We start from the raw sequence: 26,630 nt of genomic DNA, 5'->3' as shown, positions 1-26,630 counted from the left end.
ACCTGGGCCAGGCTCTCACCACCCTCACACCAAAGAAGTTCTTCCCCAGATCTCATCTCAATCTCCCCTCTTTCAGTTTAAAACCCTTCCCCCTTGTCCGAACCGCTGAGAGCCCAGAGCTGCTCCCTGGTAGGTGGTGGCAGGACCAGAAGCTCATAAACTCAAAGGCTCAATGTGCTGAAAGAATGAGAAATTGCCTCAAACTGGTGCCCAGAGGTGACCCAAATCACACTTTTGCAAGATAACACCTAACATGAAAAAAATAAATATACAGGCTTGCTTAATTTAGAATTCAAATTCCTGTACTAATGGTTGGTTGGGGGATTTTAGTAAAATCAGAACCTCTATAGTTTTCAGCAGGGTTTAGACAATTCTGAAAATTATAGAGGCACTGATTTCACTAAAATGTATAGATTTATAGACCTGTGAGACGGGCAGTTCAGGCTGCCTGCTCAGCACTACGGGTGTATTCTGTCACACCAGTGCAACCAGGGGCATTCAAGAGAGTTTGAGCTACAGGTGTTGCACGTACAACCTCAAATCTGAGCCTTCACTGGGACAAGCCACCACTTGTCCTAGCATCTTGCTCAAGTAATTATACCACCATGGCAAAGTCTTTAAAAAAAAATCTAAGTAGGAAAAAAAGGTTTTAATATGCTTTTTTTTTTTCCAATTATTATCTGAATTTCTTAGTGAGGTAAGGTCTAGATACTAAGTGAGCTCTTAAAATCCTGTTAGTGTCACTGAGTGCCCTTTGCTGGTGAAAATTCTCACTGAAATAAGTGAAACATCACCTAGAGCTTCACCAAAAAGCAACAAAAAGTCAGGATGTGATATTTTTAGCCGTGCAAGAAAAATATTTGTACTCGTTACCTGACTTGGAAATAAAAAACAAAAAAAAGTCAGATTTATATAAAACAAATCCATCTTTTATTAAACTCTGATCACAGGAGAGAATAAGCCCAGTATAAAATCTCTGATAACATGATCTTATAGCGCAATAGGAAATTCTCCATCTCTTGCAGCCACAAGCTCTGGTTGCGAGCGTACAAGATACCTCCGTATCAAAGAACACAAACCCGGAGTTTGGTCCTTGTGGCCCTGTATTTTTTTTTAGCAGAAAGATATAAATTTAATAAAAGCTGCTCCTTTAACACCCAGTTTTGCTCTGAGCGCCTTATGAGCAAAAGTATTGTTTTTAGTCAACCTGCTCAGCCTGCCATGGGGTGTGTGGGGCTGTGAGAGAAGTCACTCCCAATGCCCCGGTGACAAATCACAGCCTTCAATTATCTCCTGAACTAACAAACCTTCCCCCAAGGAGCGACCCCAGCAGAGCGGGAGGGCAGAAAGGCACACGTGGGGGCTAAAGGGGAAAAAAAGGGGAAGTTTTCAATAAAAAAAACAGCTACTCATAATGCCTTATTTTCTGAAGAAATCCTAAAAGGTTGGGGATTTGGTGTTTTGTTTTTTTTTTTTTTTTACTATTTAATTGGAGTATTTCTAGCATATTTGCTTTATATCAAGCAAGTAAGAACTGAAAAACATGCTAATCTCTTTACAAAGAACTGAAACACTTGCTCATCTCTTTACAAAGAACTGAAAAACATGCTCATCCCTTCACAAACACTGAATTCAGAACTATATTTTCTTCAAAAACTGTGCCTCAAGCCTTCAGCAGAAAGCATTCACCCCCCCACCCTCCCCAAATGGGTGTTTTGAGAGTAGGCAGAATTGCAAAATAGTAAATATATAAATTCTTCTTTACCCCAAGGATTTCTCCTACCCTTTCTGCCAAAAGCGTGGAAACCAGGTCCACCAGAGCCCAGGTAAGAATCTGTTGGCCAGTAAAGAAAATTCATGATTGGCTGGGTGGACCCAAATTCCTGTTCCCTGTGCCCAAAAATCAGCGTTTGAGACTAAGGCAGTGCCATGGGGTGACACCCGGGACTTGAAACCCTTGAGTCCACAACACAGCACATCCCACTCTGGAACAATTCAGTAACTGAGCCCCCCACCTGAAGACACATTTCCAAAAAAAAGCAAACAAAGCCCTCAGAGGAGCTCAGCAAAACAGGTATTTAGCAGTTCTATCGCATTTTTCATCTCCCTAGAGCTTTGTGTTACGGCAAGAACCTCCTCAGAAGCTCTGAAAAAGATTACTAATGGGAAAACACAGAGTAAATATTAATTATTTGTGAGTCCTGCCAATGCAGGACTATGACGTTTGTCATCACTTCCACCGCAAGCGTTTGTGGTTAGATAAACCAGCTCTCTTTATTGCAATTTAAAGCTATTTTTATGCACTCCAGAATGTACCTATGCACAAGCACACTGCCTGTATACTGTTACAGCCTCTGTAAATAATAAATGCCCAGCAGAAACAGCTACAGAGCAGTCATTAAGCTCCTGCAACATCTAAAGAGAAGGGCAAAAATGCGAGGAGCAACTACTCCATGTTCTCCAGCTTTTGGCCCAAGGTATTTCTTGCATTTCTCTTGTTTTCTCCCATAAACACACTCCCAAAAGACATCAGCATAAAGAGTGGTTTTCTCATTAAACTAATTAAGACGACACCGCTGCAGGAATAACAGCCCTCAGTCTAAAAGGATGGTCAGACAACATTTATCTTTAAATCAAAGATTTCTTCTTATTTAGGAGACCACCACCTACCTGCTCTTGCTCTGCCCCATAGCGGTGATGCCACACGAGCTCGTGTCAATTCCCACTTATTAAATCAAAACACAAAGAGCTTTTTCCCCCTCAAATCTCTCTGGGAGCTCTGGCAGAAACAACCCGCACTGGTTTAATCCCATCAGACCAGCATGGACCTACCAGGGCCAGGACAACTGGCGCCACCAGGATCAAAAGAGCCATAATCTTGCCCATCAATAAGCGTCTTTGTAATTAAGTCAAATGTGATGTCACCGATGGATCAGGCAATCAGTAGCAAAGTGTGTGCGTGTTCGTTAGGCTACCTAGAAGTCTCAAGCAGAAAGACACCGAAAGGCACTAGTCCATAGGAAGAAAAAGATGTGCTGCCTTCAAAACTGCCTTTGATTTGTGTCTAAGAGCACCCTGTGAGTCCACCTACTCCTGGGGTAACTCCGGGGCTTCAGCAAACAGGTACTAAAACCCTTCCCCAACCCCAAATTCCTGGACATTAAACAGCAAGTGACACAACAAAGAAAGCCAACCATGAAAACTAAAGGGTCCGGTCTATTCCATCCAACCACCCCAGGGATCTCATTTGATCGCGTGTGCTTATTTTTAATTATTGGTGGGGAATGAGTACGGCAAAGCCACCTGGACAGAGCACCTACCACCAGTTCATCACACAACCCAACGCTTGGGATATTTTCTGGTTTCAGAGAGGGCGTCAGCAATGGGTTGAAGCAACAGCGGCGAATTACGCAAGAGATAATTGCCCACACCGTATCTTGCTATGATGGCAGACCTGACTCTCTGCCACCTGACATCCGGAGCAGCTGCTGGCACTCAGGTGCTACACGGGCCCAACTCAGTATTATCAGGTTGATTACAGAGATGTGGACTAGCTATGAAGGAAATGATCAGACACAGCAATGTGTAACCATGAATTACGCCGATTGCCAAGAGTGCTCCAGATTCCCCAGGATGAGAGACATCCCATTAACGCAATGCGGTGTCCAGTAGAAGCTTCACCATGTGGCTAATTTTGTTCCTAATTGTTAATATTTCCAAGACGGGACACTCTGGAGCCTTGGAGAGCGTGGAGACTCTCTTACCAACACCCTCTCAAAACAGAAGGCTGATTGAGAAGGTTTCTTAGGTAGAACCATTATATTCAGGCATTATGTCCCTCCCTCTCCCGCGTATCCGAGGCACAAGTCATAGCAGGAGAGAAGCAAAGGCCATCTCCATCCAACACTTCCAGGTTCTCCCAGCCTTAAGATAACGTTTGGAGCAAACGCGATGCCGACACACGTGCTCCACAGCCAAAATATATTCCAGGAGACCTGGTTTGCTGTTTACATGGACATCCTATTTTCACTCAGTTCCCTTCAAAGCCACTACGCTACCATTTTGGGGCAATATCCAAAATTAGAAAGTCCCTATAATCTTTAAAATGTGCCAAAAAAGTGTTTCTCTCCCACTTCTGGGCCACACAATGGATTCCATCAACACAACCTGCACAACGTTGTAAAATTAGCAAGCATCTCAAAGCAGATGGGACACAGAAGAACATTGTATGCATAAAACCAAACTCAAACAGCATGAAAAAAGTAATTTTTATTTTTATTGTTTACAAAAGCATGAACACCTTAGGCAGAAGCAGCATCCTGAACCGTACATTTCCCTCATCCTCCTGGAATATTGGCAGAAAGCAAGTATTTTCTCTGTTCTTTGTGGTTAAACATACTCTGCTGAGGTAAAGGGGAGACACCCCACCGATCCCCACGGCACTCCGACTGTCAAGGAGCCGACCATCAGACCACAACACAAGGAGATGTCCCACAGGTGACACGTTCTAGGTGCCACATTGGCTTAGTCTGTGTTTCTAACCAAGAAGAATACTCCATCCAGCTACTTGATAAGCTCCCCGTTCTCTTCCATTTTAACTGAAACAGATCTAATTTTAAATACCTGGTTAAACGTTACGACTCTCATCCCACACTAACGTCATGCAAGGTTTAACTTTATGCACCAAGAACAATTTTACTCAAGCTTTATAAGACTGCAAGTGTGCTCCTAAGGTGTCTTTGGAGTGAGACCTTCCAGCACAATAACTATTTATTCCTTTCTTACCTGCCCCCCCCAGCACACGGAGGTCAAGTGCTTACTCTGAAAAAACGTGCCCTAAGGTTAACCTGACAACAAAGTGTGCAGCATTTTCATTTTGCCTTCATCTTTTTCTCAACAAAGTGTGCAGCATTTTCATTTTGCCTTTATCTTTTTCTCCTGATCTAGAGCTGGAAGTAGTTAATGGTCACATAATCAAATAGGCCATGCTTTTGAACCTCCAGAGAAACATTTCTTTATTAATTTAAAAAACAAAATAAAAATACATGTTTTGTTAAACAGAGAATTTGATTGCAATGACTTACCTGGAGCAAATTACTCGTACTGTTTCCTAAAATGATCCTTGCTATAAAACAGTGTGACTCCTCAGCTCCTCTGAGTTGAGGTCCCTCCCCTCAGAATCTACAACTGATGCCTCAAAATATTTATTACCCTGGGAGGAATGGCTCTGGCTTGTCTGCTGTCCTATGTCTAAAATGACTGACAAATACTATTTATCCCCTGGGAGGAATGGCTCTGGCTTGTCTGCCATCCTATGTCTAAAAGGACTGACAAATACTATTTATGGTCTGCAAGACTGGATCTATGGATCAATGGAAACTGCTTCATTTTACTGCTCGAGCTGTAGGAACTGCTCTATTAGCTCCTGCCAACTTCACATTAAAGAAATATAATTTACTTCACATATTGAAAGAACCCCTATATATACACACGCATACACTATGTATGTGTACACGTACATATACACACACATACAGGTAATCTGTATTTATTTTTACACTGACAAAGTGCTAAAAGAGTCCAACAACTGTCACTGCTAGAGATGAAGCTAAATTAAATGGTATCACTTATATGGCATCAAATAATGATGAGACTCTGGTCCAAGAGCTTCAGAACTGTTAGCAAAAGAGTATCTTTCATTGGCAAAAAAACCAAAAAAGGTCCAAATGGTTTGAATTTAACTTTTAAATAAATTGGAACCATTTAGAAAAAAAATAAATTAAAAAACCCCATGCAAAGTAGAATTTATAATTTAAATTTCAGTTCTGTGTATAACAAACACACGTGTTTATACATATATTCTATTACTTTCATGGCAAAATTCTGTGGTGCCTTGGACTCGATGACTGTAACGAATCTGGCACTATCTCACATGTGCAGCATTGCCTCAAATTTTGAAAAAGCAAAAGCTGTAGGAGCTCAGCCCAGTATTCTGTGACTCTGGCTGCATGGTCAGAAACAGAAGTACTCCACTCAAGACCATGCCTATGAAAATGCACATTTAATAAGGCCATTATATTCAAGATCATAATGGGACTCAAGTCACACGAATAATCAAATATATTACAAATCGACCTTGGAAAGTCATATTGCAGAAGATGGACTCAAAACAGCAATGTTCCAGAAATTTAATACTTGGGTTTTGGTTCTTTTTTAACATAGAAGATGGACTCAAAACAGCAATGTTCCAGCAATTTAATACTTGGGTTTTGGTTTTTTGAACACGAAATGCCAATCTCTCAAACTGGTTTTGCCCACGGGGCAGACAACATGAAGTGCATGTACGCATGGATTCTCAAAATGTGTCGTTTCATTCTTTCTTAAAAGTTATCAAGTGCCCCAGTGTCTGAGGGTTGGATTCTACTCAAATTCTGCCAATAAGGTTCAAGTTGTTATCAACTGTGTCCTGGTTTGAGGTTATCAGCCAGTCTGGCCCAAACCACGACATCAACCTAAAGCAGCTTCCATGCACGAGGAGGGGAGAGAAGATTTGACTTTCAGTTATTTAAATATTTGCCAACATGCAAAACATATTTCTTATTTTACAGAGTGTAGCAAAGACACAATTGAACCTATCCTGGGTTCATTTCTCAGGATGCTCTTTCAGAGCCAGATCACATGAAGAGTATCAGTTTATTTGATCTGGTTTACCAAAAGAAAGACAGAGCAAACGACCGATTTAACGCAATACGAGGAATGACACAGATTTCCAAGTTGGCTGCCCAACATCCCAAATAAAAAGAAGCTACCCTTTAAACCAAGTGGGGTAAGCTATCTTGAATTTAGGGTAGGGTGAGTGTATTCACACCCTGGGGTAGCGGGTGTGCTGTAAATCTAGTTTCCTTTGAGGTTATTTGCTCCTTTAGCCACTCCAAAGTTGCCCAGTCAGCCAGCATTTCAGCTTCGTTAAGGGTGGTGGCATTTGTCCAAGGAGGAAGGGTCTGTCCCTCTTCCCCGTGCCATACTATGGAGACACACAGAGTTATGCAAAAAAGCATTGGTACAAAGGCTGGAAGAAGCACAAGACACAGCAGACAGGAAACTTAATGGGCACATGGATTACAGCTCAGCAGAGACGTTCTTCCACAGTCCTATGTTCTGCCATAAAATCCACACTGGTCAAGATTACGGATGAATTCATGATTCAAGATGAATTCACCTTCCAGTTGAATCAATGCTGGCATTAGGAATTTTTTCCTCAGTACACCAGATTATGTCCAACCCTTTTTTTTTTTCTAGGACCTGTTGTTTTGCATTCAGACACTTTTCAGCACAAAGACAAGAGACAAGCCCAAGACACAGAAGATGTGACCTGTTTGCACATTCTGAACAGACAAATGGATAATCGAGATGCAAACGTTATTAAATGTGTCACACTTTACACCTACAGCTCCATGTACTTTTTTTCCTTCCTTCAACAATGGTGTCACACTTGCCAGATGCAAGTTTGTCACTATTGATGACTATGCTTTTGGCCACAGCTGGGTGGAATGCACTTAGACAGCAATAATCCAGCTCTTGCAGTGATGAGCAAGGAACCTGGGAGTTCAGGATATGGTTTCCAATTCCCCTTGTCTTATACTCTTTGCATGCTGAGCCCCTCAAAACATCTCTCTTAGTAATCATAGAATCATAGAATGGTTTGGGTTGGAAGGGAACTCAAAGATCATCTAGTTCCAACCCCCCTGCCATGGGCAGGGACACCTCCCACTAGAGCAGGTTGCTCAAGGCCACATCCAGCCTGGCCTTGAACCCCTCCAGGGATCATCTTATTTGGAAGGAGAATAACTCCTTCCAAACATTTTCTTCACAAAAGGAGCAGTAAGACATCCATTGCCATACCAGGTAAGATGAAAAGCCACCTAAAAGGCTCCTACTTATTTAAACAGTTTTGACTAAAAGATGATTAGCAGAATCACTTCGTCAATTAGGTTGAAAAGAGCCAGGAATATTTGGGAATAGACTTTCAGAAGCCTGTCTTGGACATTCACATTAAAAAAGTGGCCTGACTTCAGCAATCCTTTGTCTGCAAGTGTCTGAACAAAGAGCTCTGACGAGTACCAAACAGCAGCAGCATTTTCAACACTTTACGTTTGCTGTATTCAGTACTTTTTAACCGAATTCTCTCTCCCAGTGAAGCGAGTGCCTTATAGCGAGCACGACCACCCATAAACACAGCATTTCAAAATGGAATTACATACTGTTGTTTTCTTTCCACCATAATATTATCTTACCCTTTGCAGCACCAGTCAGCACCATAGGTTTAATGCAGGTCACGGACACCGAGCAGCAGGCCCGCTTCCGCTGCTTGCTTCAAACAACATATTGTTTCCTATTTATACATTCTTAAAAGGTTTTCTTCACTTAGCCGTACTAAAAGTACCACTCCAAAATTTAAGTTTACACTGAAAAAGGTTATTGAGGACTCGACCCAAAAAAACCCCTTTTACTCCCACAGGAAATCATATTTTCTCCTGAATAAGTGTTAACGGATATTTATATTAGAGGACTCAATATTTCAGAAACCAGTTATTTAATGCTCAATATTCTTTTCAGCAGATGAAGAGGTAGGTATATTTCCACACAAGGAAAAAAAAAAAAAAAAAGTAACAGACACTCAGTTAAATCAAGTAACGTCTGAAAAGTCAAACACTGTTCTGACAGCACATAAACATAATGTGTCTGAAGATACTCTCCAAGGGGGACAAGAAAAGTTGCGCATTCTGATTAGATAATACATCATAATTTGAAATTTAATAATTTTCTGGAAAGAAAACACAAGTATCCAAACGCTACTTCCTTCCCCTCCCTTGCCCAAAGAAATGTGGGTGCCAACAAAACTGCCTGTTATCAATGGTGGTATTAACTTTTGGACTGCTAAACATGGGATCAGCTGCAATTCTTCCTTACATTCACCAACACCAGCAGTCTACAAGTTTACACAGAGACCATATGCATGATAATTACATAATTACAATAGAAATTCAACTTTAGTGTTGTTCTTAAAACAATCTTCATAAATAATGAAAATACCTGTGTTCTAGCTCTTCAGTAACCTAAGGTTAATTGGTACAGATAGTGGTTTTTTTTTCTTCCTTTTATAAACCAAACTGGAGGTTCCTCACTGCCAACAACGGTTAAGGCCTGGATCAAGTTACTCTCCTTTTGCTTTTCCCTTTTTCTGCTTTTTTCCATTTTCCACCACTGCATTATTTTCTGGTTTGCTTACTCCATTTGCAACAGCACCATTTGCTATTTTGCCATTCTTTACGGGTTCCTTGGGCAGCTTATATGTCCGATAGTAGAAGTTACCAAACAAGAAAATGAAGGTGACAGCATAGAAAATGACACCCCAGTGCATCCATTTAGGGAAAGGACAATCAATATAAATAGACAAGGCTGTGTGGCCAATAGTCACATGGAACTGCACCTGAAAGACAAAAAAAAATAAAAATATATATAATCAAAAAGGTCTGGATATATTCTGTAGGTGTGACCACACAAATGTGTATCGATGCGTTAAGTTATGAAAATTGCTAAATTGGGAGACAGTAGGGAAACTCTGCAAATGGAAGCCTGCTCAGAGGCAATGCCTTCTGAGATAAAAGAAATTCTACTTACCAATTGCAATATGGTCAAGTATCGTTTCCACCACAGGTATTTCTGAACTTTAGGGCCACAGGCAGCTAATCCATAATACATGTACATAATGACATGAATAAACGCGTTCATCTGAGCTCCAAAAAAAGCTGTCCAGGAACAGAAGGGAAGATTGTCATGTAATTTGGAAAAAAAGGCAGAAGTCTTTTCTAGTATTTTTTCATGTGATGGTAAAAATGATAAAGCACAGGACATACCAGGCTTCTGTGTTTGAAATATTTGACAGTATAATATAAACCTGGCTGCCAACACGTGCTGACATAAATAGCTGTTCCTGCAAGCAGTATGTCACACCTTCCCTGGAACTAATTATGCAAAAGCTTTTCGTAAGATTTTTGTTGAACAGACATAAATCACATGGATTCCACATTAGTTATTGTAGTGTAAGTGCAATAGCTTTGTTGAAGGATTGTAAGGAGCGGTGTCTGGCAATGTAAAGTATCAGGTTCTGAATTTTAATCTTTTAAACTATATTTAAATGCACAAGGCTCACTTCTCAGCAAGAAGTCAAGAAACCCATGTGGAAATCTGATTAAAGAGGCCAAAAAATCACTCAAAGCAAAACTTTACTCATGGTTATAAGACATTTAAGGGCATTCCCAAGTGAATTTGTTTAAATTGCAAATCTTTGGTTTCCTTATTTATGACATAAAATATCCAGCATTCTTAAATACTGCATAAAATGCTGCGTATAAATGCTGTAATGCCGTGTATAAATGTATAGTATAGCTTTTTCCAGAATGATCCATGCTGGAAAATGAAGATGACAGTTCTCACTTGCATTAAGATCCCTTTGCCCTTTGTCAATATTAGCAGCCATCCAGCAGAAATAAATGATATCTTGATTAGGCATTCTTACACCGCCAGAGAGCCTAAAAAAGGCTATTAATGCATAAGATTAGGGCAATACAGACAATAGCTGCTGTCATCAAACAGCTCAGATGTCCATGTGTTCCAGACCCAGTGAGTTACAATAGGGTTTTGTTTATAATAGATCTGTTTATGTAGGTAATGTGCTACCAACTAGAAAACAGAAGAACACAGATTTATCCCCATTTTTGCAGTAGTGCTACATCATCACAGAAGAGCAACTGCTGCTTTTCCTTCTGCAGGGGCTAAAAACTAAGAGGTAATGCAAACCCACCAAACTCTGAAACAAATTTGGAACCAGCTGCAACTTGTTGTATTGAAAACTGCTGTTATTTATCATGAAAAGTCTGAAAAGACAACAAGGGAGAGGGCATTTTGAGATATCCAGGGAATTTCTAAGTAAGACTACAAGTAAGCACCCAGTCTCCAAGAAGCTTATTTTGTGGGTGCAGTAGCCAATAAAGATCACGAAATGTCTGGTTGAGTACCTGCATCCTGCAAGTTACTTGGGAGAAATTAAAGAATAGTCAAAGATATTAATTTTAAATATTCCTTCTTTTGAACATAAGTAACTATTCAGTAGAAAATATCTATAGTACATGAGAGCATAAAACCCCCATGCAGTATTAGTGTGGTTTGACAAAAAAACCTCAAAATATTAAGTTTGGTATAGTGTTTGCTACATGTTATTTTCAGTGTTTTAAGCCTATAAAGCACTTTACAAACAAAACAGGACATTTCCCCCAAACCCTCAGCTCTGTAGGGCTTATAATTTGAGAGACACAAGGCAAACCAACAGGAACAAGGGTACAGTGCAGGCAAGGGGGGATGCGGCAACTACAGTGGAATAAAATTCTTTGATGGGGGCTTTAGAAAGGATATAAGGAAAAAAAAAGGCTGATAATGAATTATTGTGTCATTATGGTTAGGTTTTAAAAGTTAATTGACAGATTTATTGGCTCACCTTCAAGGGAAGGTTTCAGAATTTTATACATGCCTCTTTATAAAAAAGAAAGCAAACCCCAACTCAGATACAATGCCAAAATAACATCTCCGTTAACTTCACTACATTTGCACACAGATTGTGGCCCAAAATTAGATTTTTCAGTTCTCTATATCTGCAAAAATTAAAGTTAGGCAAGACAGGTTCACCTTTCCATTCCATACAGAACAAGAATAATTTTGAAGACAGAACTTCAGGCTTGCAATTGATGCCCATGAGGAAAAAAAAAATGTTTTGCAATTCATTAGATTATTGCCCTGTTATCTTTTCCTCCCCCACGTTTCCCACAGAGGAAGAGTTGTACATATTAAAGCCACTGCTCTGCCTCAGTGCTATTTACAGTCTTGTATATTATAACGTTAAGCCAACAAAAACTTTTTTCCATTGCTCCCAAGCAATAATAATTCTCCCTTGTGTCCAGTAGAAAGTGTTTGGGAGGAAGGGAACTCACCTTGTCCACCTGCAACCCACTTAATACCAATCCACCACAAGGTGAACATGGTGAAATGGTGATAGACATGAAGGAAACTAATTTGGTTAAATTTCTTCCTCAGGATGAAGAATACTGTATCCAAATATTCAATTCCTTTAGAGACATAATACCACCATAAAGCAGCAGCTATCTGCAATGAAAAAAAAAGACAACATGGAAGTTTTAGTGATTCCAAGCTGAATGGAATACAGTCCTCTCCACCGATCTGCTGCACGAGGAGGACACCTCTTCCTTCCCCTGATCCTGGGAAATATTGAGGTGGAGTCATCAAACATCTAATGGTATGAGAACAAAACCAATGCACCATCTATTCCGGACGTGGAAGGATTACTCTGAATCTACTGCTTACAAATCACAACTGTAGAAAAGAACTTAATTAAAAGCTTTGCCATCTCTGAACAGTTGGAACAGTTTACCAGTTAAACGTTGGGAGCTTGTGTCCTCACTCTCTATCCTAAGCTTTCTGGGAGAAGGCTACCACAGGGCTTCCCGGACTAATGAGGCAACGCTTTGATGTGGTCAGAACAACGAGGCAGAAACATGATGATAAAATGAAGTTGCAAAGACTGAAACCTTACATAAAATTCCTTCAGCACCACAGGCATATGGGTGGGAAGATACCACAACACTCTTACAAACGAGGTGAGGTAGGGATTTCACATCTCTTCGAGCAATATTCCCCTCAGCTCATTCTCAGCAACCCCCTCTGGAAAGCGGCGTTCCCCCGGGGAACAGAAGAAACAGGACCATGGGAGACACAGGAGCTGCAGAGATACAAGCCAGCTACCCAACAGGGAAGTGTTACACACCCAAAATTCTTTTTTCCAATCCACCCATCCTAGTGAATCTTGCCTAAGATGCAACCTAAACAGGGCTTCCTGCTGAAATCGGGATACTGTTGTAACAGGTAAAGCCCAGAAGCTCTGCCCAGCAATTTGCTAATACTATGATAGGGGGGTATGGTGGTGGTGGTGGGGACTACCTTCCAGCTCCCAAAGCGTAGCAATAAGTCTAGTTCCTGGCATCATAAGTCATCGAGCTTGTTATGCAAGGGTGGGACCAGAACATATCCCAGATGGTGACTCACATAAGAGAGGAGAAAAAAAAAAAATAGTTGGAAATGGCACCAGCAGCAAGGACAGCAGGCAAATGTCACAACACACCTGTTTGTAAGAAGTTCACTTGCTCTTTCAGGATTCAGCTGATGGCAAATCAGACTTTCTTACTTTAACATGGTGTGAAATAAGCCCATCAACCCCTGAGTCTGCAGGGGAGGCCGAAGAGAAAAAGTTAAGACAGTGGTGGCTTCCCTTCCCAAATACACACACACTGTTAGGCATGAAAGGGCAACCAGGAGAACGAGCAGCACAGAGCAAGGCTACAGCCCTGCATGGTGTTATCCTCCACCTCACCGAGCCAGAGGGAAAGCCAGAAACCACTTCTCAGAGTGAGTTTGTCACAGCCATCACTGGAACTGGTGGAACATTTAAGGAGAGATTTACAGCAGAAGGCAAAAAAGCAGCAGGGGAGCAGGAGAGTGCCGCAGATCTGCATTGCAGACTCTGCAGCTTCCCAAAGGGACTGCACAGCTTTCTCTTGCCAAACTGCAGACTTTTCTATATCCATTACTGACTACCCTTCCTCAGTCCCTGGATGTGATTTAGCCTACTTCAGGTCTCGGGAAGAGGAGCCAGCTTTTGTCAATTTTATATAAAAAGATACTAATATCTGTCGAAGTCGGAGAGAAGCTTGATGAGAGAAGAGTCACTCCCACAGCTCTTGGAGTTCCCAGACACGGAGGCAAGCTGCAAGAGCCATCTATACCTATCGATAGGGATATAGATATGTATTGCTCAATACCCAGAACAGTTCTGCCTCTGGGACAGGCACTCAGGTGTTTAATAACACCCACATCAAGGCTTTGCCTCACACCCATGGATTAGCATAACAGACCAGCATCTTTTCCTAAGATCTTTGCTAAAGCTGCATCTCTTAAATAAATTAAGATAAGCATCGTTTCATCTCATGAGTTAACAATAAACACTTTATGGACTGTATCCATGAAAGGAGAAGCCAGCCCTACAATCCTCAAGCACTTTGGAGGTCCTTCCTTCCCAGAAGCTTTTAAAGAATCAATAGCTCTGTCACAAACAAACTGCCATCAAATCTCTTACAAAGCCCACGTGCGTTTTGTTAAAGGGACAGTGGAACAACAAGGCAAACAGCCCATAAGCAAATAGTCACTTCACTGTGTGACACAGAGCAAAATGTAAGTAAGCAGTCACTTCACTGTGTGACACAGAGCAAAATATAAGTGGAGAAAAATCCAACAAAAAACTTACGGTTTATGCCCAAGATGCCACAGGATCACTGTATGTGCCTGGACAAGTCTTTTAACATCCCTCATTCCCCTCCTTTTGAATTCCACCTGCTTTGCACAGCCAGCAGTTACAGACTGCGCATCAAAATCAGCTGAACTTTTGATCAAAATGCTTCCTATCACTTAAGGACAAAAATAGCCTTCATTTCTTTGCAGGATTATACCTGCTGATTTTTGTCTTCCTCTATAGATTTTTTTTTTTTGCCTGACAGCTCTTTTGCTTGCTTCTTATCATCAAATTTTACTACCATTTATTCTCAGAGCTGAGAGGTTTCATGAACTGATGATCTATTTCAGGGCTCCCAATGACTTATGCAGATGTTTTGATCATTTTGTTAAGCCAAGTCCCCTTCTCACAGAATTTTAAAGTAAATTATTATTATTATATTCATCTCATATGTGCAAATTACTCAAGCTCTAGACATAAATACAAACAATGCAGTTTATGATACAGAAGAAAAAACATAGCTCAGCTTCATGATTACAGTCAGCTCACTTAAAACTAGGAACTAACTCACTCACACAGCCCCAGATTGCTAACTCCCAGCTCTTCAGAAATGTTAATAAAATAGATGGACCACGATCTGGGAAACAGGGACACACAAATGTAAACAGAGGGGGAAAGTGACTGCTCACTGACACTAAGATGCCTTAAGTTAGACAGTGTTAGGAAATTTTCAATCCAAATATTGGAGCTTCCAAAGGACTACTAAAAAGCATGGATTTAACACTTCAGCCCTTTGCATTTATTATTTTGTCTCCTGAGCTATAACCAAAAAAGTTTTTCCAAGATGCAGCTACAGCTCCTTCAAAATCCCTTCTTGGGGATTTTTTCCCTGCTTGTTTGTGTTTTTTTTTTTCTCGTCTACTATGAACATTTTATTTTTTTAAATAACCAATTACAAGACACACTTCTCAGCTTCCTGCCAGCAGTCAGTAAGGTGGCTACCTACTACACCCAGAAAATAATCCCTTTAGAAAAGAGTTTATTTCTGCAAATGTTTCTGCAACTAGGGAATCTGTTTTCCATCCCCTGCAACTGGGGAACCGAATTTCCATCCCCTGCTTGCTCCAGTTGTCCATTGCCTCTTGTAAAACACCAGCCAGGAGAGCCTGGATGAGATGAACAGGCATAGGTCTGTTCAGAAAGTAAGAAGGAGCAACAACTTCTTCATACTATGTGTAAACTACCTACAGGCTTAATTGTCAGTGAAAGCCAGAATCTTGATGAAGTTGAAGAAAACGTACAGACAAATTCATAGAAGAATATCCCCTTCAAAACTGGTAGAACAAAGAGGCTACGACTGACTTAAGAGGTCTGTGAGCAACAGATCGCTGGTGTTGCTACACTATACTGGGACACGATGTGGGTTGGAGAGGAAAGACATTTGCTGGCACCCAGGACAGCCAAACTTTTTTTTTCTTTTTTTTTGGATCTGTTTACCAGGTCTCTGGTCTCTGTTCTCCTTGAGGAACAAAGGATGTTTTCTTGACCCCTCATTTTGAGCAAGAGCTTTGGTCAAAGGGGGTCACTACATGGCAACATCATACTGACCCATTCCCAAAAAGATAGAAACCAGGGCTTCTGTGTTGCCATTTAGACCACCATATCCAATTAGTTTCACATTTCTCAGTATTAGTTCCAGCTTTCTAAGCCCTGCAATATATGAAGCTGTTGCTTTCCAGACCATGGTCCCTAATGTTTTCTGCGCTCAGTGCTGTTTCCATCTGAGTTAGTCCCAGCCTTCTTTACCTGCCTAATACAGGGCTTATTTACTCATTCTCTTAGAAAAAAAAGTTATTGCCTTTGTAATTAATTCTACTGTTGCAGTTTAGCATTCCTATTCCAAGAAAATCCAGTGCCAATAGATACCAGACATTTAGTATCTAGATCTATTGAAAGGGTGTGAGAGATGTGCTACAAAGTCAAAAGTGCAAAAAGAAGCCCACATTTATTTACATTTTAAAATTGCTTTTGCAGGTTTATATTATGAAAAATGATGGTGAAAGGAATCTTGAGGAGGCTTGGGTGGTTTTTTTTTTGATCCTACAGTGTAAAAAAACCAACACACCTTCTAAAAGCAGAGCATGACACACTGTAAAGCAGGACAGGAACGTATCCCAGACTCTTTAGTCAGACAAATTACACTTGAGAAAAGTGGAGTTTTCTACTTGCAACTTATCTACTTAATTTGAGAAGTCGTTCAAAAGAACTACCAGATATGAGCAGGTCTTGACTGATAACACACTACACAGTTGCTGCAACAGCTTGAGAAAACGCAATTTTCCCTGCTTCCTCAACCACCTCAGTTGCAAATTCAGCATCTTACAACTTAAAACTTTAGAAATAAAGTTTATGCAAATCTACAAGTTTGCAAAAAGTCTTAAAAAGTCAGGAAATCCCAAGAGTAGATACTGCTAGAGCAATCTTTCTTTTCTGTACATACCATATGCAGCAAATAAATTGTGCAGGTCATTTTGCCTTTATTTCATTGTATACTAACGCTTTGTTTGTCATAATGAACAAACCAGAAGATAATTCTTTTGAGCGGGTCTGGCCCCTCCACAGCCTCCCACAAATAATTGCATCTAAAACTGAGGCTATGACATGGAATTTTTGCATACTAGAAGTCATTACCTCTTGTACTTAGCTAATATAAAAATTCCTTTAATATATGCCATACCAGTCCTCAGTGTCATCCAGCTGAGTACAAAGGCATTCTATTTTGCTTATCTACTGAAATGCTTGTTAAGCATTTGTTATTCCTGGCTAGGTTTTGGTTTTGAACGAAATTTTTAACAGAAGTATTTTAGTGACTGAAATAGTGAGTGCACAGAATTGGTAAAGGTGAAAGATGACTACCATAAGGCCAATCAAAATCTACACACCGAGTTTTTCTGCAATATCAGCCGTTCTACATAAGGTGTAAGACTCAAACCTGTCCTTCTCACTACCTCCCCTGCCACGTGCACAAGCTTTTGGGTATTACTACCCATGAACAGCCACCTTGGAGACAGACACTTTTTGAAATGTATTCTAAATATTAAATGTATTTAGACTCTAACACATCTTTAATTACGTTTTCAGGAACATGTTCTAATCTGTAGGTGAAACCTGCAAGTACAGCTGTGAGATTCTCAGGTGTCAGCTCTGCTGGAAGATAAGGTTTAGTACATGAGCTAATCGACAGTGTTACAGAAATTACCAAGCATCTGCACTTTGAGTGCTTTCCAAAAAACACACAGTTGAAATCTAAGCTTCTACAGTGAAATGTACTGATAAAAGTTGCCTCACCAGTAAGAGCGAAGCGCAACCCCAGTCTATGCTGGCAAACCTCACTGGCTTTGATCTAGATAGAACACTACACCTTCGCTGCGGTCACCCTGGTATCACGCACCTCAGCGAGGAACCAAGGTATGTTTATCCTGGATTGTACAACCACAGATGAAGCCAAGGATGGTATCTTCAAGACTACCCCGACGTGCAGCAGTCAGATGAAAGTTCATGCAAATACAGTGATGCACATTGATTAAACCTGCTACATGCAATGCAGCCAAACCCAAAGCGATGGGTGAGAATATAACGGGATACGGTCAAGGCCAACAGCAGGACTTGGGAAACACTGTTTTCAGAACAAGATTTAAACCATCACATAAGTGCTATGGGTCACACACATTCATATACAGATACAAAAAAAAGAAATACTCACCCTAACTTCATAAACATTATCTGAATAATCCACAGTCTGGCAGACATAGCTGTACCCTCGAGCTCTTGACGACAAAAACAGCTGAAAATATTAAAGTTATACATGAGGAGAAAGATGCTACATAAAACATGCTCATAACAATTATCAGCAAATTTCTTGCTACTTCAAACTTACCTGAACAGAAATATTTAAAATAACCTTATCAGTCCCGAGAATATTATTAAAGAAAGCCAATACTTAGTTCTAATAACCTGTTGTTACACAGTACCTATTTGTTTTCTTGTAAATTAAAGTACTCATTTTTCCCTGCATGCATCTGCCCAGATAATTAGAGCCTTGTACAAACTAGTAAGAATTTTAGGATGACCTTAAGTATTCAAACATGATGGCTCTAGCTTCAGGGTCAGCAATACCTACTATTCTTAAATATTCTAATATCTACTATTCTTAAAGCAGTATATCAATCAAAATCCCAGGAAAAAAAACCACCCTGAAGAGTCAAAGCTCAGCACCCATAAAACATATTGAGAGAAATTGGATGCAGAAAAGTTCCCCACTTTGTGCCAACAGCCTAAAGCACGTGAAGTGCTCCTGTAGGGCCACTCCAAACAAAGCACTTTGCAATAACCTGAACAGGAGAAGATAAACTTGACATTTGAGCAAGTCCCATTGGAAAGAAGGACACTTGTCTGGAGCTTCTATTCTTGACATTCGTAAGTGTTATGATCCAAGAGTGTAATCCCACCCTGTTAAGGATCAAAAAAAGACATCAAAAAAAGACATCCTCACTGTACAGAAACCAACCCATCTCTGCTGCTAATTTGACCAAGGTTAACTTGGCAAAAGGCAGGAGGTGACTTCATCAGACTGCCTTGAAGTAGAATAAGTAATTCAAGGTTTTGTGGCAAAGTAGAGGCTACACGTCAGGGACTTCTGCATGTTCTCAAAAAAATTTGCTCCTAATTTGAAAATGAACTTGAGTTCAACATATGGGAATCTTGGACTACACAACCCAGCAGTGCTTTATTGACTTACCATTTTAATGTAAGTTATCACAGGTGAACAACACAGCTTGCCATCAGACTGATGACTTAAATAACATTAAAGTCATTCAAATTCTGTTCTCAGCAATACCTGGAAACTTTACAGTTATTCCCAAAATACAAATAATATCATTTTACCCATAACAATTACATTACTCATGCAAATTACAACAGCAGCACAGTGGTATGGTAAGCCTTAGGTAAACTGAAGCAGGAGTTGTCCTGGTTAAAGGGAGCAACTGAAACTTGAACACCTTCCTCCTATCAGTCTCTGAGATCAAGAAAAGACACTTCCTGTAGATGCTGTATCCGTAGCCTTCGCATCCCTGAGTAACAACCTACCATTTGAAATAGCAAGAAACCAGAACCTCTGCCTGTGTCTAAAATTATGAGCTTTCAGTCTATCTGCAACAAAGGTGTATTTGCAGTCCCATTCAATTTTATGTAAATTCAGTGATTTGGAAATGCCAGGCAAACATATGCATTATCCTATAAGCCACATAGATCTGAAAATTAATTGACCACAGGCGTGGTATAATTCACCTTGCAGATAAAACGCTTTAAAAGAATAAGTGAAAAAGATGGACATGGCAAAAGCACTGCAGGATTCGTTTCAGAGGAGTTTCAGTTTGAAGCTGCCAAGATGACTGGATTTCATCCATTCCCACAACTATCCACAGGTGTCAGCATTAAATTCTCTTGTACCTGTACTATTTTATTTACTTAGTTGAATAGTGCAAGGAAACAATTTAGATAAATGATGACTGAGGTGCAATGGCTAAAATTTTACTGAGCTATGTATTAAAAAAAGGCTGAAATCAGTTAATGATTTTATTATAAGGAGCTCAGAGGAAGGGTCAATATGCAGATCATCATCAGATACACAATGTTTCACTGGCAAATTACAGACCAGTGAGAAAAATAATTTTGCAATTCTGTAATTTTAACTGCTCTTCTGCAGATAAAACGCTTTAAAAGAATAAGTGAAAAAGATGGACATGGCAAAAGCACTGCAGGATTCATTTCTCAAGAAAAGACACTTCCTGTAGATGCTGTATCCGTAGCCTTCGCATCCCTGAGTAACAACCTACCATTTGAAATAGCAAGAAACCAGAACCTCTGCCTGTGTCTAAAATTATGAGCTTTCAGTCTATCTGCAACAAAGGTGTATTTGCAGTCCCATTCAATTTTATGTAAATTCAGTGATTTGGAAATGCCAGGCAAACATATGCATTATCCTATAAGCCACATAGATCTGAAAATTAATTGACCACAGGCGTGGTATAATTCACCTTGCAGATAAAACGCTTTAAAAGAATAAGTGAAAAAGATGGACATGGCAAAAGCACTGCAGGATTCGTTTCAGAGGAGTTTCAGTTTGAAGCTGCCAAGATGACTGGATTTCATCCATTCCCACAACTATCCACAGGTGTCAGCATTAAATTCTCTTGTACCTGTACTATTTTATTTACTTAGTTGAATAGTGCAAGGAAACAATTTAGATAAATGATGACTGAGGTGCAATGGCTAAAATTTTACTGAGCTATGTATTAAAAAAAGGCTGAAATCAGTTAATGATTTCATTATAAGGAGCTCAGAGGAAGGGTCAATATGCAGATCATCATCAGATACACAATACTTCGCTGGCAAATTACAGACCAGCGAGAAAAATAATTCTGCAATTCTGTAATTTTAACTGCTCTTCTTATTTGCTTACTTCTGGAAATTCATGATCCGAGGTCTTCCACGAAGAAGACTCTCAGTCCCCATGAGCAAAGTCACAGCAGCATAAACTGCTCCTTTGCATCAGCTATATTCTAGACAGCTATCCTTGAATAACGATTACCAAACTGTTAAGTAATCCCACTTAGCTCCTGCTAAGGAGCTGATCCACTGCACTGTTACTAGTCAGTTCCTCTGTACAGAAAACCTCACAAAGCAGAAATGCAGTGACACTGAAATTTATTAAAATTAACACACTCAGAACATTGCAATCCAAATATTAGAAGACTGTATCCTTTTTTTTTTTTTCTTATTTAAAGATACAGCTAATGTAGTTTTTATTCCTATTCTAAAAGATACCTAATAGACAAGATCCTTTGTCTCACAGAGAATGGACACCTGAATTTCTAAAAATTACGAACACATTAAAGGCACCAATGAACAGCTCAGCTTCTAACAAGACACATTCTGATACCTTTTAGGATTGCTAAAAAGAAAAAAAAATAAAATCAGTTACAAGTGTTAAATCTCTACAGATTTTAGTTAATCTGTCCACTAACACAAATTCTCTCTATAGACTCATGTAGTGCATTTATTCTCAGATAGAACGTACCCAGCTACAGAAATACTCACATCAAAGGCAAACTCAGCCTTAGAAGTTTGTGAAAAACATTTACCCTCAATAGACATCATGAATATGTAAGACCATTTTCATTTTGCAATCCACAGACACCCTCAGACTGAAATAGGAATTCCCTCTTGTGAGAGGGCATACACACCTCTTTGAAAATGAAGAAGTTGAGTAGAACCATTCCAAAGTTGTAAACAACCAACAGGAAACGTAACTGGAAGGGCTCTCTTGTCTTCATCCATTTGGGGCCCAGCCAGACAGTGAGGAGATAAATAGTGCTTATTGTCAGTGTTGGAAATGGAGACTGCATCAAGGGCCAGTCATCAACACGTTTGTCTGGGGGGGGTGAAGCAAACAGAAGGAGTCAACAAGGTCTCAACAAAATACATACCATCATCATTTTAAGCATTGCATTTGTTAAGTGTTATTTTCTCCTGGAACAGCAGCATCAGGCAGTAGAAACACAGTACACTCATTCTTTCTAGGAAGGTTAAATAAAATAGTTTTAAAAATCCCACTATGTCACTTTACCTCACGCAGAGATTCATTATGTCACTCAAGTTTACTGCCTGGTTTTACAACCCAAAACGATGAAGGAAACAGGATCACTTCTGCCCAAACCCCACCCTCTAATCCCCCCCAAACAATTTTGCTTATGATGAACAGTGACTGCAGCAGCAACGCAATCAAATATTCAACACCACTGAAAGTATCACACTTGTGCATGAAAGATAGACAAATGTGGCAAAATACTGATGAAATTAATAACTTTTATTAGTTAAACATTAGGCACTAAAAAGCCTGAAATTAATGTTATACAGGTTGTATGATGCTATCCAAGTACCTTTGCTATTTGTTGTAGGTCAGTCTCCTACGTTTCAAACAGAATACTAACAATGTTACTAAAAAACAACTAAATCAAAGAGTTTAAAGGGATAATTCTAGCGAGAGTAATCTGTGCTGCCATATGGGACACAAAGCTTTCATTTACAGTCTCCTTCAGCCACTCACAAAGTCCAGAATTACACATACTCTAGAGCCCAGAATATGCTATACTAAATTCTGGATCTGTATCAAAAAAGCACTCTTAGCCTGATGAACCACTGACATCTAGGATTAGACGATGGCTTTGCTACAGAGAAGAGAAGGGAGAGACTGCAGTGACATCTCCTTACTCCATGTTTCCCCCCACCCCCTGCCACAGGATGGCTAATCTCTAGTTATAGCAAGAAATAAAAGGTAGTTATTCCATAACTTTTCACAGAATCACAGAATCTTAGTGGTTGGAAGGGACCTCCGAGATCATCGAGTCCAACCACAAACAAAAAAACCCCAAAAAACCAAACCAAACCAAAACCACAAACAAACAAAAAACAAACAAACTAAAAAACCACCACAACCACCACAAGAACAACAAACCCAAAACCACCACCCACCAACTAAACCCCACATCCACAGCCTCGCACACTACACCCCTCAAATTTTGATATTTCAGACACTGCACAGCTCTACGATACTGACTGGATTATTTTCCAGATGCTTAGGCCAGTTGGAGTTCTGATGGGAACCACAGCACAGGGCTCCTTGGGAAGCTCAGATGTCTCAACACCTGCCTTCAGTCATTTGTGGGCAAACTCACCAATAGCAATGTGGTTGCCCACGAACTTACCTAGAGGAGAAGTTTCAACAGAGAACTGGTTTTCTTACTGGGAACCCAGAGACAGCAAAAACCTCTCTATATCATAAATTAATTCCTGATCCCTAGCAAGTTAGAAAATCCTTCTTATCTACAAAATGAGGAACTCTGATACAATGAGGAAAATACAGAACAGCGCTGCCATTACTCCTCCTCCACTTCTTTCCCATTTCCTTGGTTGCCCTTAAGATGGTAAATTAGAACATCATTTTAGGAGCAGATTTCATGAGACCCTCTGTTTCTAATAAACCACACATACTGTGATTGACAGAAAGGCAGTGTGCATGGCACTGACAGCGCTGCCATTACTCCTCCTCCACTTCTTTCCCATTTCCTTGGTTGCCCTTAAGATGGTAAATTAGAACATCATTTTAGGAGCAGATTTCATGAGACCCTCTGTTTCTAATAAACCACACATACTGTGATTGACAGAAAGTGTGCACTCTTCTTGCTTCTGGTTGATTTATCAATACTTGATCTGCATGTTGCAAGCAAGATGCTGGGAGGGCTAAAAAGAAGTGGAAAAGAAGAAACACTCCTGGCTACTTCCACTGTGGCTGCTCATTCCAGAAGAGAGAATTTATCCTAATGCATGGAAACCTCCAACAAGGCTGACTGCAGCCACCAACAGAAGCCAAGGGCAAGACAGGGCAAGGAGTAGAGGGAGGATGGCAAAAAAATTCAGATAGATTGGCTGTAGAAACACAGGCAGTGAAATGGAACTGAAGAAAGCAAGAAAAGACAGTTACCTCTTACTTTTCAGCAAGTCCCTGGAACAGACACTTCTATGACAATATAATGTACTCTCTGTAAAACATGGGAAGGATTGCTTTATAGTACAGTGTAGGGTCTTGGGATGTAAAGGAACAGCCCCGTGTTTTAGACCTCAGAGAATGGTGAAATCACATCAGTGCACTGCAATTATTCCACTGCTGCCTCCTTTACACTTCAGTTCCTGCTGGCTTTTAGCAATTGCTCTACCAATCTGCATTTAAAAATAAAAGATAACACCACTGAAAAGTCAAGAGAAATGGAGAACTCTGTCTTCCGTTTTCTATCCCAGAGTTTCATGGTATCCTGAACGCTGAAGTGACAACACAAAAGACGTGAAAAAGGAAGATGAGGTGAATTTTACCCCAGAGCTGAACGTTACCACCCACTACTGAAAATAGGAAACCATGATCGATTCCAGATTTCTTTTCTTATGGCAGGAGACAAAGATTTCTAGATTTCAAAGGTTGAGCAGAGGGTGAAAGGAAAGACAAAGGGACAACTTTTATGAAAGCCCAGCTCCAAGTGTGCTTTCCCTCCTGCTTCATCAGCACTGTAAATAGTTCTCTCACCCACTTCCCACAAACACTACAAATTGAAGAACTTAACTGGAGAAAACCAAGAGATGTATTTAATTAACTGACAAGAACATAAGAGCATCTGGGCAGCTGCCATTACACTTCCACATCTGTATCATGTTTTCAGCTTGTGACCTTCCCTCTGCGCAGGGTTTTTGGAGGGTGAGACACCACATCTCAAGAAAATTCTTGAAGTATTTGCATGAAAAGCACAGCTCACTGATACAGAGCACATCAGGGACTCTCTGATTGGGATTTGGGGGGCCTGACCTCCTCCATGACAATTAATTATGCTTTGAACACAAAATGCCTGTAGGAGAGGGAATACAGTAGGTGATTCAGTACATCCTGCCCAAAACAGAAGCATACTGATAGTCAAAAAACTTTATTCTAATTCCTACTGTGCTAAGAACACCCTGCATTTATTTTAAGGGCATTTAGGAGACTCTGCATATGATTATTTTTGACTAATACTGTGGCATCAAAACCTGTGCTACTATTCATCACAGAACATGCTAGATTTAGAAACTTGTTCATCACAAGATCTCGCCTGGATAATGCAAAGTAACTTGTTCAGTTTTAAATCAGCTCCATGCACCCTCCTTGTTGCACAGAAGGTATTAAAAAAACCAATTTAATTTCAGTGTAGCAGGTAGGCCTGCTTGGCTGAGTTCTATACAGAAAACTGTTAAATGCAGACCCTTGCTCCAAACTGCTTTTCAGATACCCTCTTTCCAACCAAGATAAATTCACTCTCTTAAGTCATCTGTTTAAGTGACAAACCTCCCGAGCTACTCCAACACCCTCCCACCCCATTTTAGCAAAAACAGTACAATTTTGTGTCCTACTTACTAGCTGGTGCTCATGACCACAAATGATTTCTGCAAATTATAGAGAACTGTGACAGCTTATGGGAATACATGAGTGTATTAAATCCTGCAGCACTTCACATGCAATAGGTACACTATTACCTGAAACGCGAAATAAGCTTGAAATAAAAAAAGGCTAGCTCTCAGAATTAAAAAATCCCTCCAACTGCTCTGAAGCAAAATGACCATTGCCTTTACCTGATTAGAATTGACAGAGACTGACTGAATCTTTCAGGGGATTAATGCATTTGTCTTTCAAATCCTAAGACCCAGATTCTAATTCGATCACAAGTAAAATATCTGTTGTGAGGGCCCAGCGCATAGTGAAGTGCTTTTTTTGTAAGGTGGGAGAAGTTTCAGACCAAACATGTAGAGTTGCACTCAATTGGAAAGGTGAATCCAGAGCAGAATGAGGCACCTGCTAACGTCTTCCTGATAGAAAATTACTGTTATGTAAGGAAAGGATATGAAATCTTTATATACACAAGGTTTTCCTGTCATTTTGCAAATATACATTTTAAAGTTTCACAATGCAAAAATGAGACAAGAAACAGAAGAATATACATATCTATTTTATATTTATTAAAACAATAATTGAAATTGTCCTGAGGCACTTACCCTTGCAGGATTTAATTCTTTATGTGGGGCAATTAACAGGAAATATACACATAAATCTCTCTGATTTCTTCCTCCAAAGCAAGAACAAGAGCAGGGACAGTGAAAAGTACTGAATATCCTACCCAGCAATGTCCAAAGAGGACATAATTAACCTATATTGAAATACTGAAGGCAAATGAAGATGAATTTCAATAAGACTGCACTGATGGTGATCTAGAGCTAAAAGCACAAGAAACTTCAGTGAAATATACTGTTAAGTGTTCTAACACACAAATACTGCTGTCAAATGTGGTTCATCATTTCCTTTCCGATAGCGAGGATTTTAGATGGTTAAATTTCCTGCATATTAACTGAGCCTATGATAATTTTTTTTTCTTCCTCCAGAAGTACAAGCTTTAAAAGAAGCAAAAAAATGCATAGCGCAGTTGCTCCTACACTCACCAGGAGAAATGCTGAAACAGCACAATGGTGATTACCTCTGCTTTTAATATTAGCGTTACAGAAAATATTCCATAACTAAAACACA

General features: G+C 40.0%; 1 protein-coding gene across 1 annotated transcript in view; it reads right to left on the bottom strand.

Moving 5' to 3' along the window:
- Nucleotides 1–8,576: 8,576 nt before the first annotated feature.
- ELOVL4 (ELOVL fatty acid elongase 4) overlaps nucleotides 8,577–26,630 on the bottom strand; it is a 31,466-nt gene continuing 13,412 nt past the window's right edge. Inside the window, exons 2-6 of the mRNA XM_014949363.1 lie at nucleotides 21,721–21,908; nucleotides 18,177–18,257; nucleotides 12,045–12,216; nucleotides 9,682–9,809; nucleotides 8,577–9,490 (exon numbers count right to left, since the gene is read on the bottom strand). Coding sequence (XP_014804849.1) covers nucleotides 9,215–9,490; nucleotides 9,682–9,809; nucleotides 12,045–12,216; nucleotides 18,177–18,257; nucleotides 21,721–21,908 — 845 coding nt within the window. The 3' untranslated portion in view covers nucleotides 8,577–9,214. The remainder of the gene's footprint in view (nucleotides 9,491–9,681; nucleotides 9,810–12,044; nucleotides 12,217–18,176; nucleotides 18,258–21,720; nucleotides 21,909–26,630) is intronic.

The sequence above is a fragment of the Calidris pugnax genome, unplaced genomic scaffold (assembly GCF_001431845.1).
Source record: "Calidris pugnax isolate Ruff unplaced genomic scaffold, ASM143184v1 scaffold132, whole genome shotgun sequence".
Taxonomy (NCBI): domain Eukaryota; kingdom Metazoa; phylum Chordata; class Aves; order Charadriiformes; family Scolopacidae; genus Calidris; species Calidris pugnax.
The sequence above is the reverse complement of the archived record's forward strand: the minus strand, read 5'-3'. Positions and strand labels throughout refer to the sequence as shown.